The 16,376-nt window shown below is 39.4% G+C and overlaps 1 protein-coding gene across 3 annotated transcripts in view; it reads right to left on the bottom strand.

Moving 5' to 3' along the window:
- The window catches only part of si:dkey-34e4.1 (carboxyl-terminal PDZ ligand of neuronal nitric oxide synthase protein), a 52,820-nt gene that overhangs the window by 21,788 nt on the left and 14,656 nt on the right, over positions 1–16,376 (bottom strand). For all 3 annotated transcript variants that reach the window (XM_063478206.1, XM_063478207.1, XM_063478208.1), the window contains 4 exons: positions 3,988–4,080; positions 3,823–3,881; positions 2,352–2,460; positions 1,545–1,686 (listed from right to left, as the gene is read on the bottom strand). In XM_063478206.1, coding sequence (XP_063334276.1) covers positions 1,545–1,686; positions 2,352–2,460; positions 3,823–3,881; positions 3,988–4,080 — 403 coding nt within the window. The remainder of the gene's footprint in view (positions 1–1,544; positions 1,687–2,351; positions 2,461–3,822; positions 3,882–3,987; positions 4,081–16,376) is intronic.

Raw genomic sequence — 16,376 nt, 5'->3', positions numbered from 1 at the left:
ATAGCAGTTAGATCAGGTGCGATAGGGCAAGTGCGGGGTACACCCTGGACAGGTTGCCAATCTGGTGCAGGGCTAACACAGAGAGAGAGACAACTATTAGTACTCACCTGTAGCCCTATGGGCAATTTAGAATCATCAATTAACCCAGAGCTTCCCAAAGTGTGGGGCCCGCCCCCTAGAGGGGGCGCAGAGCCATTGCAGGGGGGGGCGTGGTATGAAAAGGGAAAAAAAACCCCAACGCTTGGACACTGCTAGCACGGGCCGCCCACACAAACGCAAAGCAGGAGATGAAGCATCGCTGAATATGTTTCCAAACCAACTTCATTCTAAGCCAAAGACTAGAAAATATGGTGAAGCATATCTTCCCTTTGGTTTCCCCTGCAGAATTGCTTTTCCCTTCGTCGGGAGCACGCGCTGGGCTGTTCAAATCACGGACAAACAGTATCCCACATTCTTGATTTTTAGTTCACAAACACTTGTTGTAATGACTAACTACTCCTGACATTTTGGAGATATTAGCTCTTTATACAGTAAAGTTACAGCGGGATACAAATAATATCAGGCTGATCCTGCCACGATTTGTTCCCCCGGTTCAAATCAGGGACAAACAGTATCCCACAGTTTTTTATGTTGTTAAACCCATTTTGCACAGAGAGGCATTTTTTGAAAAATGTATTGATAGCAATGTTGAATATTATTACACAGGAAAAAAACAACTACAGGTAAAATAATTACACCGTGACGCCTCTGCCTTTCTAAATAGAGGGACAGTAACTGCGTGTATATGTAAGCGTGTAAAAACTGCAGATAGTCAGATTAACAGTATTTTGTCTCTATCTGCCATTCTGCAATTCATCTCATGTAAACAATAACGTGGCGCACAGCGTGACGTGAAAAAAGGCACACACCTTTGACGTTGCGTGATGAACTCTGTATTCCTCGTCCACACGTAAACGCAAAAAAAGAGTTTTAAAAAATCTCCGTTTTCGGTGATTCGAAACGCCGTTTACGTGTGGACGAAACAGCTGCGTTTTCAAAAATACCCGTGTAGGTGCGGACGTAGCGTAAAAGAGTTAGTAGTTTATTTTATTACTACCTATAATTTATTGCAGATTACTTGTATTTGCTTAATTGTTTACTAAATGTTTGAGGTGTGAAATAAACCGCAATGGAGCAAAATATGAGTGTGTGTGGTTGGAGGATGTGTGCGTGCGCGTGCGTGCGCGCGCGGGGGGGGGGACATTTTTCTTGTAAAACAAAGGGGGGCCTAGCAAAAGAAGTTTGGGAACCACTGAATCAACCTAACCCCACTAACTGCATGTCTTGGGAGGAAGCCGGAGTGCTCTGAGATAACCCACGCAAACACGGAGTGTCTATGGCCATTTGAGCCCAGGAACATCTTGCTGTGAGGTAACAGTGCTGCTCCATTTTAATGTCATATTTATTATAATAAATAAATAAATAAACGTGTAGATAGTAAGCTGAATTAGAACTGATAGAATTGTGGATCACAAAAATAGTAAATCTCATTATGTTGTCCTCACCGTGGTTGCTGGGCTCCTCTGTTGACTTGTCACTTTCTCCGTCAGCCTGCCCGTCAGCGTCCTGCTCAGCGTGCTGCAGGCTGAGCTTGTGGCACACCTCAAACGCCTGACCTACTGTTCGCACGATACGCATGGCCTGTGTCTGCCACAGAAAAGAGGAACATTGTGATAGAAATCAATGCTTAGAGCAGAAGTACAGCACAATAAGTCAGCTACAGTGATCAGCCTAATACGAGTTTTAAATGTGAACTATTAGTAATTTTGACACTTTATGAATTGGACAAAAACAAAATCCCCTTGTGGCCCAATTTTCATGACTGATGTAAAAACAAGGGCAGCAGTAACTTGCAAAAAACTGCAGACATATAAAAAGAACCTAAAATAGGGAACGGTAAAGAGATCCTCGTCTCAAATATGCAGCTGTAATCTTTGTCCTTGAGTGCATCTGTTCTGTATTCACAGCATGCTGTGGATCTGGTAAGCCACCGAATATTAAATAAGCCACCACAAATTGAATCTTAAATCAAATTTAAAACCAAATATCGAATAACAGAGCTGATATCATCAGAATGAAATATTCTTGAATGAAACAGCAAAGTGAAAATCACAGAATACTAAACTACCAGACCTGATGTCTTCTGCACAGTGTTTTCTTTCGTCTGCCTCTAAAGACGGCTATGCCCCTATAACCAAGCTCTGCTGGCCCTAACTTCAAATGGCTGTAACTATCATAGTGGACATAGCGGAGATCCATAATAAGCTTTTCATGAGTCTGGTTAGAAGGCGTGTGAGCCATTCAAACTGTACCTTCTTCTTTGACTTGAAGACGTTGCATCTGAAGGAATTACTGGAGCCATCTCTTGCAATGTAGCTGAAGATCTTTAAGTCCTGGGAGTCATGTGATACGTAGAAAATCCTGAAAACACGACAGCTGATTTAAAAAAACTCTCTCTTGCCTTTTAATATTAGGCATTTGTATCTAATAGCAAATAAATTAGTAGAGCCCCACTGATTTAGCAGCGCCAGGATATTTGCCTTTTGCTTATCTGCAAATGATTCAGTATTGGCGTTTATAATGGCTGAAAAAGAGACAGGAGAAACACCGTTCAACTACTTTGTCTGTGTTGATGTTGCATAGTTTGTCCACCGGAGGGCACTTTGCAACTTCCCCACTGGCAGTGCCACAAACAATCAGCAGAGCCAGGCAGAGCATAAATAAGTTAATAAATTACTTAATAAATAACTACACATAACAACTGAAAGGGACTTTTTTTTTCTAAAAGAAAAAAATATTAGCGGCTTTAACGTGATCGCAGAACATTGGCTTTGTTATCGGTCTTAAAAATCCTATATCATGAGGGTGTGGAGCCATTAATCAAGCACAAATAATTCACCTTCTTCAGAATCAAGTAAAAGAGCAATACTGTGCTCAAAGTGCTTTTTCAAAGACACCTGCTACTGTACCACACTGTGGCTTATACTATACAGACATTATGTCATGGTTGATACTACACTACTGCCAGTGCAGTAAACTGGCACAGGTCAATGTTTCATCTGTTTCTAGCTCCTCTACTGTCAAATGTCTCCACTGGGAAGCAGGCAAACAAATTATAACGACCTACTGCTCAACAAGCACACTTACACACACAGCAAGGATAATTACATTGAACATCACTAAGACCCTTGGTGAGGTGTGGTTCTGCCAAATGAGATCCTCCCACAGATTTATCCATAATTTACATCAACTAGCACACAAATCTCTGACTGCACACAAACCTTACTCCTACTAGCATCTGACATGCAGTACAATTTTGACACGTTAGAGTTAAATCGCTTGGGAGCAGGTGACATCTTCACCTTGTCAACTGGTGACTGCTTGACTAAAAAAAAAATTAAACAATGACAGAAACATGCTTCACTAACTACAGTGCGTGCATAAGCTGTCCCCTATGTATTATGAATGTAGCCTCGTTTTCCATATATAGCCACCCATTATGTATAGTAACGTACGCGTGAGGACATGTAAGGCATGCAAAAGCTATATACACTGGGCCCGCAGTAAAGGACAAAATATCCACTTAGAGGGGTACACTGTATAACCTGTAGTCAAAGCAATTACTTTGGGTAAAGCATACATCAAGATGCAGAGAGCAAAGAACAGACTGTGCTGAATATCAGACAGCTTTGTCCTCTGAGTCTATAAACGAAAAAGGGAAGATGAGATTTTATTGCTTGTTTATATATGAAGATATGAACTTGTTTTGAGAGGTGCACTGACCTGTATATTGGATCATGCATGATCAGCATTTTGCTCTCATCCCATGTCCATTCCTTTCTCTGTGAATGAAAAAAAGGAGCTTATATCTCAGTTCTAATATTCTCGTGGTGGTGGTTCATTTCTGAATCCAGGAGAAAACGGTCATTTTGGATTCTGGTAGCTTGCCTTCTGTTTCTTCCTTAGCATCACCTTGACCCCGTCCACAGACACCACGATGCTGACCTTTTTCTTCTTGATGTTCTTGGCCTTGAATTCGTACTGGGAAAGTAAATGAAAAAAAGCAGATCGGAATATTAATCATGCATACATAAAGAGTATCTTATCTTTTCTGCAGGGTAGAAATGTGACTGCTGCAGTAGTGGAGCTTTAACTAAGTAAGAATTAGACTGCACAATAGTGAATGATCATAGAAAATAAGTCTTTTATAGCAATTTCCTAATTCCATCTGTTTGCTTGCAGATGATTATCTGAAGACACATGCAGGATGAAATCAGATACCTTTGCAAAAATGCTCAGAAACTACATTCACCAGTCACTTTTTACGTACACCTGTTCAGCTGCTCATTAACGCATCTATCTAATCAGTCAATCACGTGCTCAAACCCAACACTGAACGTGATTAGAGGGATTTTGGTTGCTGTAATTCACTTAAAATTCACTCTGACATTGTGTTTCATACTTGTTATACAGTCGCATCGCAGACATATACCAACAACTCCAGTTCATCACTGCAGTGAGAGATGTCTTGCTTTGGCAGGGTGGCAGCATTAAGAGAACAATCTATCAGCATTAAAACAAAATCGGCAGTGCACTTTAATCTATCAGCATTTTTAATGGCTTGGCAGTTTGCAATAAGAATTCTGATCAAGTCTGATAAACATTTGCAGCCAAGAAAAAAAAACTTCGCCAAAGCTCTCACAGACAGACAAAACAGCACCTCAGCTGCAATGCAAGTCGAGTACATCGAGTATCCTGTTATAAAGACTGTGGCCTTGCAGAGCTGAACCACATCTCTTCTTGGAACAAAAAAATCCTACTAAATTAAACAACATTTAAGTACAAGGCCTTGGGTATGGGTTTGTCTCCATTCTGTTAGCTGAGAAGTACACAACAGCTGTGTCTGCACCGAGTGACTAACACATTTCCACCTCATCAGCTGGCCAGGCACTCTGCCGAGGAAGTTAGCAAGTCTGGCCTGTCGACTCAGATCAGTTATAAATAAGAAGCAACTCTTGTGAGCTACCAGCTATAATGGCTTACACTGAGGCCGCAGGCCACATCCATCTATCATGTCACAAAATGCCTATATTTTGTGGACTATATTTGGTAACATATGCCTGCAATATGAGATGAAATTCAGCTGCAGTGGGAAAATTGCCCGTTTTGGTTGAGACCTAACTATCTAGAACATGATTGTGATTAGCATAGAAAACTCAACTCAGCTCAACTTAAACAACTTCAACAGCTCCCCTTCCTCCATCTTAATATAAAGAAAGCCTTCGAGCATCATTGAAGTTGCTTATCTAGTTGTACCAAAACCAAAGTACAAAAAATAAACACTTTTTTTCCCAGTTATACAGTTTAGACGTGCACGCCAGTAAGTACATTTTATGTTATCTTCAAACCTATGAATCTTCTAATCTTGTACAAAGCAACAATTTTCTATATATATATATTTTTTTACATTTTTCACACAATTCCAAATAATTCAACTAAATATGTGTTAAACCTGCAATGCGCTGTGGTCACTTTTGTGGTACCAATTGTTTGCTACTACCTCAATACCCAATTCAATAAGGCTAAAAAAATAATCCCATGTACCAAAACTTTATTAAAATGTAATTGACAATATTAAAAGATCATTTTAAAGTGCTGACATGATTTGTTATAGACTGTGTATGTAAAATATTAGCATTCTAGTTTGTTAGCGGGACACAGATTCAAAATGTTAGCTTGATTGGTGAGTAGCCTACTAAAGATACTACAAGGTATAACATTAGTTCCATTACATTAGTTTAAGAACTTCATTTAACATTAGTCACTGTAAACATTTTAGCCTGTGGTAAAAAGTTAATTTCACAACAGCAATGCCAGCATTCTCAAAACAAAATATAATGCTCATACGAGGAAAACAGTGCAAAGTACCTCATTACCTGACTTTCTTATCAATGAGTCAGGACAATGCTATTGCAACATTTTTTTTTAATTACAACAATGGAAATAAACATTTAATTGCGGCAAATTGGAAAGCTGCACATGATGTCTCACTGAAATGAAAAACGCACTGAAAAACCAGAATGCACAGAACAGATTAAGTGGCTTTAAAATGTGGACTCTCTTTTCTTTCTTCTGTATATCTGTAAAACTGATGAAAGGTTTAGATTTGGAAAACTCTGTCCTAATGTTTTCACAAATGTCATTAGATTTAATATAATTATAACATAGTGGCAAACACTCAGGTATCCAAATGCAGTCAGATTCATATATTTTCTTCTAAATCTCAGCAAAAATTTGTCTGACAAAAGTAAATTTTCTATATTATATCGCAAATGTGATTAGACTTCAGTTCGTTAAATGAGTAAAAAGAATGGAAGAGAAGAGAATATAAGATGTTGGCATGCAAAATAAACGTGACTAAAAGTATAGAGACAAAGAAGGGTAAGAAGCCTATAAAATGGAAGAGAGAACATAGGAGGAGAGATGAGCAGATACAAAGAGACAGCCGGAAAGGAGGTTAAGAGACAACCGTTGTTACGTAAGGACCCCCCGGAAATTGTGACCTTTTAATTCAGCTACACAATGGCAGTAAATAGCAATTAGCTGAGCATTATGAATTCAAGACCTACCAGATATGATTCTGAGTCACATCTGTGTTGTATTTTAACCTTATATATATTCACACTCTGAATGTCTCCAAAGACTGAGAGTAAATAACTGTTGTGACTCGATGAAGTCATTTTTGTCACCCGTTTCCATGTTTATGTACTGTCTTTCGTGATAATTTTCTGCTTGTGTCTATTTGCCCTGCTCTCTCAGCCCTGGATCCATGGTGATTAAAGTTTCAGTCTCTAATTATACAGAAAGGAGTCCTGAGAGAGCTGATTAAACAGAGAATAGGTCTTTAAAGTGGAAGAGGACAGAGAAATGCACTGCAGAGACAGAAAGAAATTCTAGCCAGGATTCAAAAAAAGAGTACTGTCACAGCCATAGCAGTGCTTTCAGCTAAATACTAGAATAGAATAGAATAGAAATATTCTTTATTGTCCCTCATTGGGAAAATTCACTTTCACGTTCCAGCAACAAAATGACAGGCAGATGGAGCATGCAAGAAATAAGAGACTCTACAGGGCAAATTTACAACATGAGAAAAAAAAAAACTAGCATGCATGCTTGGTGTTTACTGTTATATTTTGGCATCACAAGGCTAGTGTTTGGTCATAAACCAGAACTTAAATCGTTTCTTTATTTTTTGAGAACCACGCTGTGTAAAAAATCACTATCAGCAAGATAGTATACATACAGACTACACAATACAACTACTATGACAATGATTAAATCGATTTAGCTTACAAGCTAAAAGTAAGTCCTGAAAGTAACAGAATTAACTTCTGTCAGATTTCGGGGGTTCCAAGACCAAACAGATTATCTGCAACAGATTTCTAATATAAGACTGAGGAATACAAAAAACAGAGAGCAAAAAAAAAAAAAAAAAGAGGACTGTCACAGTCATAGTGGTGCTTTGAGCTAAATACTAGCATGCAGCATACTAGCATCACAGTTATACTTTAGGATCATGAGGCTAGTGTCTGGTCATAAACCAGAAATTAAAACCTAAACAACACAACTGCTATGATAATGACTAAAATACTTTAGCTTGCAAGCTATTAGTTATTATTAATCTCTGACACTCTTCTAAGTATTTTTTGTCCTGCCTTTCTCCCCTTACCCCCAACCGGTCATGATAGCAGCCTATATAAATACTATATAAATAAAATTGAATTGAACTGAAATTTGAATTACCTAAGTACTAACACTAACAAAAACTAACTTTGGGGTTTTGGGAGTTCCAAAGCCTAACAAAAATCTGCAACACCAATCTAATGTAAGACAGAGGAATACAAAATAGAACAAAAATATCCTCCATACATTGATCTACACTGTGAGGTCTAATAAATACTAAAACAGGAGACACGAAACTACCTTTATACTGTACTTGCACAAGGATGTGAGAACACTCACACAGCTCATTTATAATTCACAGTTTATGCCAGCATTATGGTGAAGCAAAGTGGGATTTTGCAACTTCATCCAAAGTATGAAATTTTTATATTTCCTTTGCTTAAGTGCAAAGTGTTTTGAAATATTAAGGCTTTTTAATGCACTTGCATTGTTATGGTTTTCCCGGTATTGACATCTGAACAAACAATTAAAAGCTCATGACACAAGATGCACTAAGCCGTAGCATATGTCAGCTCTGAAAACCCTCAGCATATTCCAGAGAAGAGCTTAGTTCACTTTAGCGCGCTGCTACGGATGCTGAAACTTTCTGAATTAGGTTAGAGAAATTTAGGTAACCAGATTTACAGGCTCACGTGAGAGGAATAAGATCTGAAATGTAATGAAAGGTGCATGACTAATGAGGACTGAACAGACATGCAAAGGCACATGAGCTAAAAATCTCCCTTCAAAGACTTAGGTTTTAACCATAAAACTTTAGTTGCAATGCTGACAGTGAGTGTTGCAGTACTACAGCAATGTAAAAGCTCAAGGCAAACATACTGAGAGCATTTACTTCAGACCTTTCTCAGCCTGGATGTGAGCATTTAAGCCTTCAGACTCATCAGTCTTCCCAGACAGCGTAACAAATTCCAGTCAGCGTTTCCTCTCTGCAATCTATTATGAAAGTGTCAGACAGAATAGTGATGGAAGTTGCTATGTGCACAAAACGAGGAAGGGAAAACTCACTCTCAGTAGAACATTTCAGATCACTGTTATATTTTGTTTTGAGCTAGCTATTTTACAACAGAGAAACACAGAGGAAGATTAAACCAAAGGAGAGAGATCAATCACTTTTTATTAGGAAAGTATAAGAAGTCAAGACAAAAAAAAAAGGTTACAGAGCATTTTCAATTTGTGAGTAATTAAATATTTAATAGCTTCAAGGCAATGAGAGCCGCAGCCAGAACAGATACTTAAGATTCTTTAAGATTCTGACAAACTGCAATGCCCTCAGAATGATACTAAAACTTTGGAAAATAGCTTTAATCTGTAAGACTATCTATTCATGTGGTTTTAAGGCCTGCAATGTTAGTACACGACTTTGTCCCAGACTGAAATATCTTAGTAGCTAGTGGATGGATTACAGCAGTTTTGACATTCATGTCCAGAAGACAAATCCTGTTACCTTTTCCTAATTTTCCCTCGAGCGTCACTGTGATGCTACGTTTTATCACTGAAATGTCTGCTAGACTTTGACTAGCTATTCTTTAACTGTCCAGGCCAGTCAGCTGCACCTTTAGTTCAGTGTTAATGAGCAAATGTTACCATGCTACATGCTAAAAATCTCCATTAAACCATTAGATTACCTTAAATACAGATATCAGAAACATTATAATATTATAGACCCTGCTACCTAAATTAACCCTGTATGGTGATCATGGGAGAATTCAGATAGTGTTTGTATACAAGTAACGCCCATTTTCACCCTGAATGTGGTCAGTAATCGTTCTATTCTTAGTATTCTTACTGTACATATATAAAGATGTGACTGATATCCCTTTTTTCTTGAGAGGCTGCAGAGCAAAGAACCGAGCTCCCAGTCATTATGTGGAAGTAATTACACTGCAGATACTGTAAATAAACCTCCGGGTCCCAAATGGTACCTGCCAGCAACCTCTAAATGAAAGGCCACCGAGTCCTACAGTTAACATTACTCGATTCATGTTTCAAATTCTGGCTTCTGAGAAAATTAAAAGGAGAGGTTGGAAAAGGACATTTTTCCCCCCTCCTGCTTGATGTTAATGGACATTTTAAGAATGAATAAATGAGGAGAGTTTTAGGTTGGGCAAACAAAAATCATGGAATGAGAAGGGCGCACCCCCGACTCCCACTCACAACCCCTCCCCGCTTTCAGCAATCCTGAAAAGCAGTGGAATGCGAGGTGCATTGTGGGTCACTCATGCTCCCCGTTGTACCATTGAATCCATACAGGAATCCACAATAGGCCCTATAGATCGCAACCTAGCAACGGCTTCATTATAATTCCCCAGATTTGGGGAGTTCCAAGGAATTTCACTGCTTTTTTTCCTGGATTCAGGGTACAAAGAGATGACTGTTGGGAGCAGAACTGAGGCAGGAAGACAGACTAGCTACCCCAACAGCTGAACATTTAACATGAAAATAAAGATTTTTTTGGAAGAGGGGTGGGAAATCAAATTACTGGAGGAAAAACGAAATTCAATTAAAAATGAAGAAAATGTACTTTGCTGCATTAGTTTAACAGAAAGTGGAGCTTAAATCGCTGCTGCCGGTCACTCCTGAGGCCAGACAGGGAGGACAGAGTGACTCTCACGATAGCAGAGATGCCCAAAACTCCTGGCACGTCTCATCGTTAGTCAGCAGGAATGTGTGTGTCGGTGCAATTACCCCGGAAAACGACCTTGGCCTAGATCAGAAATGGAGGGGAGTTTTATTTTTCTTTACCCTGGCGACGTTACATATATATATATATATATATATATATATATATATATATATATATATATATATATATATATATATATATATATATATATATATATATATATATATATATATATATATATATACATACACATATGTGTGTGTGTGTGTGTGTTTGGAAAAATTGAGGGGACAAAATGAAGAGAAATAACGCGTGTGCTGACTGCTCTCTACTGTGTAATGATATTACTCCTGTTTGCAGCCCCCAGTGAGCAGCAGCAGTCTTTTCTCAAGAGAGAGCGGGTGTTAACAGAAAACAGAATACTTAACGGCCTGCTAAATAGGGGCTCCTCCATGACAGCGGGCTCACACGCAAGATGGGAGGCTGTTAAATAACTGCAGCTTTTTTTCTTCAGTAGAACGAAGGGCTTTGTTTACGCTGCTTCACCGTCATTTACTCTTCTTTAACCTGACCTCAGCATGTTTATTTTGGGACTTTAGTGACAATCTTCTACCAGGAATACAGGCTTCACCAGCTGGTCCCGACTTTCCACCTGCTCCATCTGGGACCTCCAGCTGTTACTTTTCTAGATAAATGGCTTTCATTACTTACACTGCAAGTCTGTTTACAGTGACTGACAGACAGAATTGACCATCACAGCTCGTGCTCGTGCATCTGTGCAGGGGGGAGAGGAAAAGAATGAAAGTCTGGGAAGCGAATACAACGGAGCGCATGGATTGATTGCCATCGTGTCGTTCCGTTTAAAACAAAAGCGGCAAGGTCAAGATGAAAACCTTCCGCGGATGGTAAGCAGCGAGCGTGACGTGAGATGTGAGTACCTTTGGAGAGGATTCAACTACACTTGAGGCAGACTTGTCAGAAGAAGCAGCTAAGCCCCAGTGCGGGCCAAGGCAGGCACTCCTCGAGCGTTGGCGCCCTTGGAGTGAGAATAGGCGCACGCTTGAGTGAGTCACTGACAGGCACGGTGAAAGGACAGCCAGTCCCAGGGCGCTGACGGCAGCTACTCGGGGTTAGTCACATGGGAAGGGAGGAAATACAAAGGAACAACCTGAGCATGCCAAGCACTTGCACTCAATGAGAAACAGGCTGAAGGTGAACGAGGGGCTGAGGCTGTTATTCATGTTATTTCACAACTTAGCAAAACCCTTATCTTAAAAGAGTGAGTTACACACTTCTTTGTGTTTCAGGTGCGCTTTAACACGTTGTGTAAAACAGAGGAATTAATCAGGCATGTCTTGACATCTGGAAAAATGGAAGCAAGGGCGAACTGTACACACACGCATCTCAGTACCTAGTGCTGCATTAAGAGACAGTGACAGTGTCTGAAACTTGTGCAGTTTTGTTAAAATTATGGGAATAATCTACATTAAATGTGATACTATGAACACTTGCTGGTGTTTTGAAGGTCATAATCAGACTTATTCCAAAGAGTGTGGGTAAAAATGATTAATTCTTTATAGTTAAACACAGTTCTCAAGGAAAGGACATCTGGCCCTAATGATGAATCTGAACAGCTGAATCTGTTGGATAATTTTACCTGCTCGGTATGGTTGACAACAGTGATGCAAATAATAGCCCTCTGTATCATTTATAAAGCGCACGGCTGTCTGGATACCACTCAGGATCGATTTAGCCAGGGGTTTATATTACAATAAAGACGCCATCTAGGCCGGGGTGTTTCTGTTTAAAAAAGCACCAATGAAAACTGAAACCAAACTGTGTGTCTGAAATGACAGGTGGAGCCACTGGGGCAACGGGGCATCGTACAGAAAGGGGGTAAACGAAGGCATCTGGCTGATACAGAGATGCTGAGTGTGACTCTGTCCAAAGCAGTAGTCTGGCAAAGCAGCAGTCAGAGTAATAGGATTACTGGGATGAACGCTGTCAGATCACAAGCCATAAAATCCCCTTAGCACCCAGTGCAGGGGGGCAACCATCAGCGATCTACATCCATACTGTAACAGAGCTTGTACAGTACTATAGGCTGACTAATAAACACTTGTGTATGTAATATCTGACATCTGCTTTGTAAAAAAAAAAAATAAGCTGAGACCCAGAAGAAAAAATGTTTTGATATTTTTAGATTTTTTTTGAATAAGGCTCTCATTTCCCCTTCTAGAAATCTGTGTGTTTACACACTACTTTGTATTTAATAATTAGTCATTATTAGTCTCTGGCTCTCTTCCACAGTGTGTAGTTTTTCCTGTCTCCCCCCAACCATTCATGGCTGCTGGCTGCCCATCCCTGAGTCGTTCTTCCTGTTAAAACGGAGTTTTTCCTTTCCACAGTTGAAAGTGCTTGCTCATATGGCGTGTTCTCTCTGTTATTGTCTGTACCTCACAATATAAAGCATCTTAAGAATAACTGATAACTGATTGTCAAAATACCTGGTAAAACAGTTTTTTGTTAATCTGTTAAACATTTCATTTCCAACCCTTCAACAGACTGGCGACCTGTTCAGGGTGGAGCCCACCTCTCGACCTATGGTTGCTGGGATAGACTCCAGCCCCCCTGTGAACCTTAATTGGATAAACAGAAGAGAATGGATGGATGAATGGATACTAATCATTTCAGTAGTTGTTCTCTGTGTGCTGTCTCTTTGTTGGGCTAAAAACAAATCATCTTGGGTGTTGGGGAAACACTAAAGAATTTAATCTACAAATAAAATAAACAACTTTTGTACTATGTAAGCTTCACTTAAGTTATAATTACTAGTAACTTGTCTGTATAATACCCATGCTGTAATTGATCTGCATCTAATATGTGAAAAGAGGAAAGGCTCTATGAAGTTGGAGCTTGATTGTAGGAAACCAAGGAGAATGGACACATTTATTAAGTAGGTGATGAACCATTTACTAGAACAATGCAAGGTTTGAGGTCAGTGCTTAATCACATGCTAACCCTGTTTTAGGGAGGCAAACATGGGGTGTGAATCAGGGTTGCCCACCATCTGTGCCTTATATGCAAACATCCCCCAAAAAGTCCCCTTGAGGAGGCTTTAAGAGAGTGTGAGAGCTTTCATGAAGCTCAGACGTGAGTAGCTTAAATCTATGACTGAGACAGCTTCTCATGCAGCCCACTACACCAGCAACAACTTGTCTGACAACAGAAGGCAGTGCAAAGTGTGCCACCACATGGCATTGATTGATGACAGCCAGCTGCTTTCTACTTAGTGCTGTCTGCAAATTTCATTCCAACCCGACTGCATCCTTCCACAAGACAGGGTTAACACTATATATATTAATATTTAAGTGAACTGTTTAAATCATTGTACGATTCACACAATACTTGGAATGTAACTACAAACTCAAATGGCAGGGGTCAAGTGGAGTCACAGAGAAAGAGGAGACTGAATCTGGCCTGCATTCGTTTATTTACATTAATCAGGTATCTTATTTGGTGTTTTCATTTCGCGGCCCTGAGTCTTTGAGGTCCTTCATTAGTAATACACTGCAGAAGATTGGACGCAATCAAAGAGATCAAATACACTGAATGCCTTTTGTGCAGAATCAAAGGACTTAGTGGAGATGAGCAGTGTGCAGTCTGATAACCAGGACTATTCCTGTACTGTCCTTTTCACTTATTACCCAGAAGGTCTACAGCTTTTTTGCAGAAAAGTGTGTGTGTACCCAGAACCCCGCTGCTCACACACATACACACTTGTTTGTCGTGTAAAAGAATACATTACCAATTTGGGGGATTTAAACGGTGGGGTTTAAACATGAAAAAGTCAGCAGTCATTAAAACCTCACAATCTGTGATGTATGGTGGTGTTTAGAGCCCAGCTGTATTTATATATTAGCAAAAGTTTTTCTTCTTAGACACACAAAAACCTGAAAAAATTATATATTACAAAGATAATGTGACAGTGCAGTTAAAAAATAATCTTGGGTGTTTAGCTGCAAAGCTAAATGCAGCAGCCTTGGCTCGACTCCAACCCTTTGCTCTGTCTTCCCTAACTCTCTCTCCATGGTTTCCTGTCTCCTCTCCACTGCGCCATCTAGGTTAAATAAAACAAAAAACACCCAAAAAACATTTTTTAAGAAGAATTAGAAGATTTAGAGAATAAGAAGATTTAGATTAGTCATTTATTCTTCCAGCTTATTTTGAATTAGTTGCTTGTCCTGGTTTTGTGTTCTTGAGCGCCCTCTGGTGGACAAACTATGCAACTGTCAAAGAATAGCTGAAGGGTGTTTCTCCCATGTCTTCACTTCTCTCTCTTTTTTTTTAATCAGCATTATAATATATATATTGGCATATAACCAATATATCAGTCAGGCTCTAGTGGGCTCACTGGAGAAGGAGCAACAAGTAACTAGCTTGCTTAGCATAAGCTCTGAAATAACTTGTTCAGAGACACTGGTGCTCCGTTCTACATTACTTAACCATACATTACCAGCTTTAGAAGAACAACATTACTTTTACACTGATGAACTCAGCTGATTGCAAATAGCCCATATATCCAATTGCCAAGCTCTAATCTGGAGTAATATGACTTCAGTTTAGCTCCTTAAAGAAGCAAGTCCCCTATGTAAACAAAAGAGAAGAGAGAGCCAACATATTAACAGAAGTATTCATAAATACCACATCTAGACATTTGCCAGTGAAATCCCCCAAAACAGAACAGACCCTCTACCGTTCTTGTGCATGAATGCATAAAAATGATTGGTTTCTAGTTTCAGCTGCTAATTGGCTCTTTAGGGGAAGTGATGGAGCAACCACCATAAAGGAAAAATTACATTTGTACCTGATCATGGTGCTAAATGAAGTAAATTACTGACTGATGGCCTTCTGGGTGAATTCATGTTTGTGCTAGTTTTTTAAAGACAATCAGTAACTGCAGACGCATTCCATATAAAGTTTATTGGGCTTAACGTGGCACTAGAAGTAAAGGATTTATTCTCTAGAGACAAGTTTCATGGTAATCCATCTAATACTCATGGGATTTTTCAGTTTGGGCACAAGTGCTCCCCAATGGCTGCTGTGGGAATCTAATTAGATTTTCACAGATAGCCGGCTCTTCAGCAGAGACAGAGGTTGGTGATATGACTGACATTTGATATGACTGTGTCCAAAGTTCTTTTACAGATGGTCAGCAGAATGAAATTGCTTGCTGGTATAATGGAGTCAGGATAATTCTGGAAAGCTACAACATGTTCTTGCACTTGTCTGATGTACCTAATCTAGGTGATGGTGACAGGAAATAGAGACAAATAGACATGAAAAAAGAACAAGATCTAAGGAGCTTAGGCTTTATCAAAAGCCACCAAAGACAGGCAGAGAAAGTGAGAAACCAGACCAGTCAAAGATTACACAGAAATTCAGCTGGGATCAAATTATTCAAAGGAAGCACAAGAAAACATGAAAGAGTTCAGAGTTTAGGAAATTGAGATTCCGCTCCCAAAATAAGCTAAAGCCTCCAGTGCATATCATTATACAGCTTGTGGGCTGTCTCTTCCCTCATTATTCATTCAGTTCTTCTGCCCTGATGGCTTGATGCTAGTGAAGATAACAATGAATGCAGCAAACAGTTTCTCCAACTTTCACTGCAGCAGTTTGTTACATAAAATCTGTAAAGGAAATCACATGAAAGCCTTGATCTTTTTGTCTTCAGTCAGTCTACTAAAAATACAACAGTTTTTATTTTATCTGTATTTTAAACTATACTGCTCATGCGGCAGGAACACGGTTCTTTGTAAGACAAAGATATTGTTAATAGACAAGTATGAGCCTATATTGGCCAATCACAAATTGGTATTTGCAGCTATTGTGGATAATACACGCTGACATGATAAACTGGATAAACTCACAGTTCACAAATGGTGAGATCATCCAGTAGACTGACTTAGAC

This window comes from Pelmatolapia mariae, linkage group LG7 (assembly GCF_036321145.2).
Source record: "Pelmatolapia mariae isolate MD_Pm_ZW linkage group LG7, Pm_UMD_F_2, whole genome shotgun sequence".
In the NCBI taxonomy this organism is placed as follows: domain Eukaryota; kingdom Metazoa; phylum Chordata; class Actinopteri; order Cichliformes; family Cichlidae; genus Pelmatolapia; species Pelmatolapia mariae.
The sequence above is the reverse complement of the archived record's forward strand: the minus strand, read 5'-3'. Positions and strand labels throughout refer to the sequence as shown.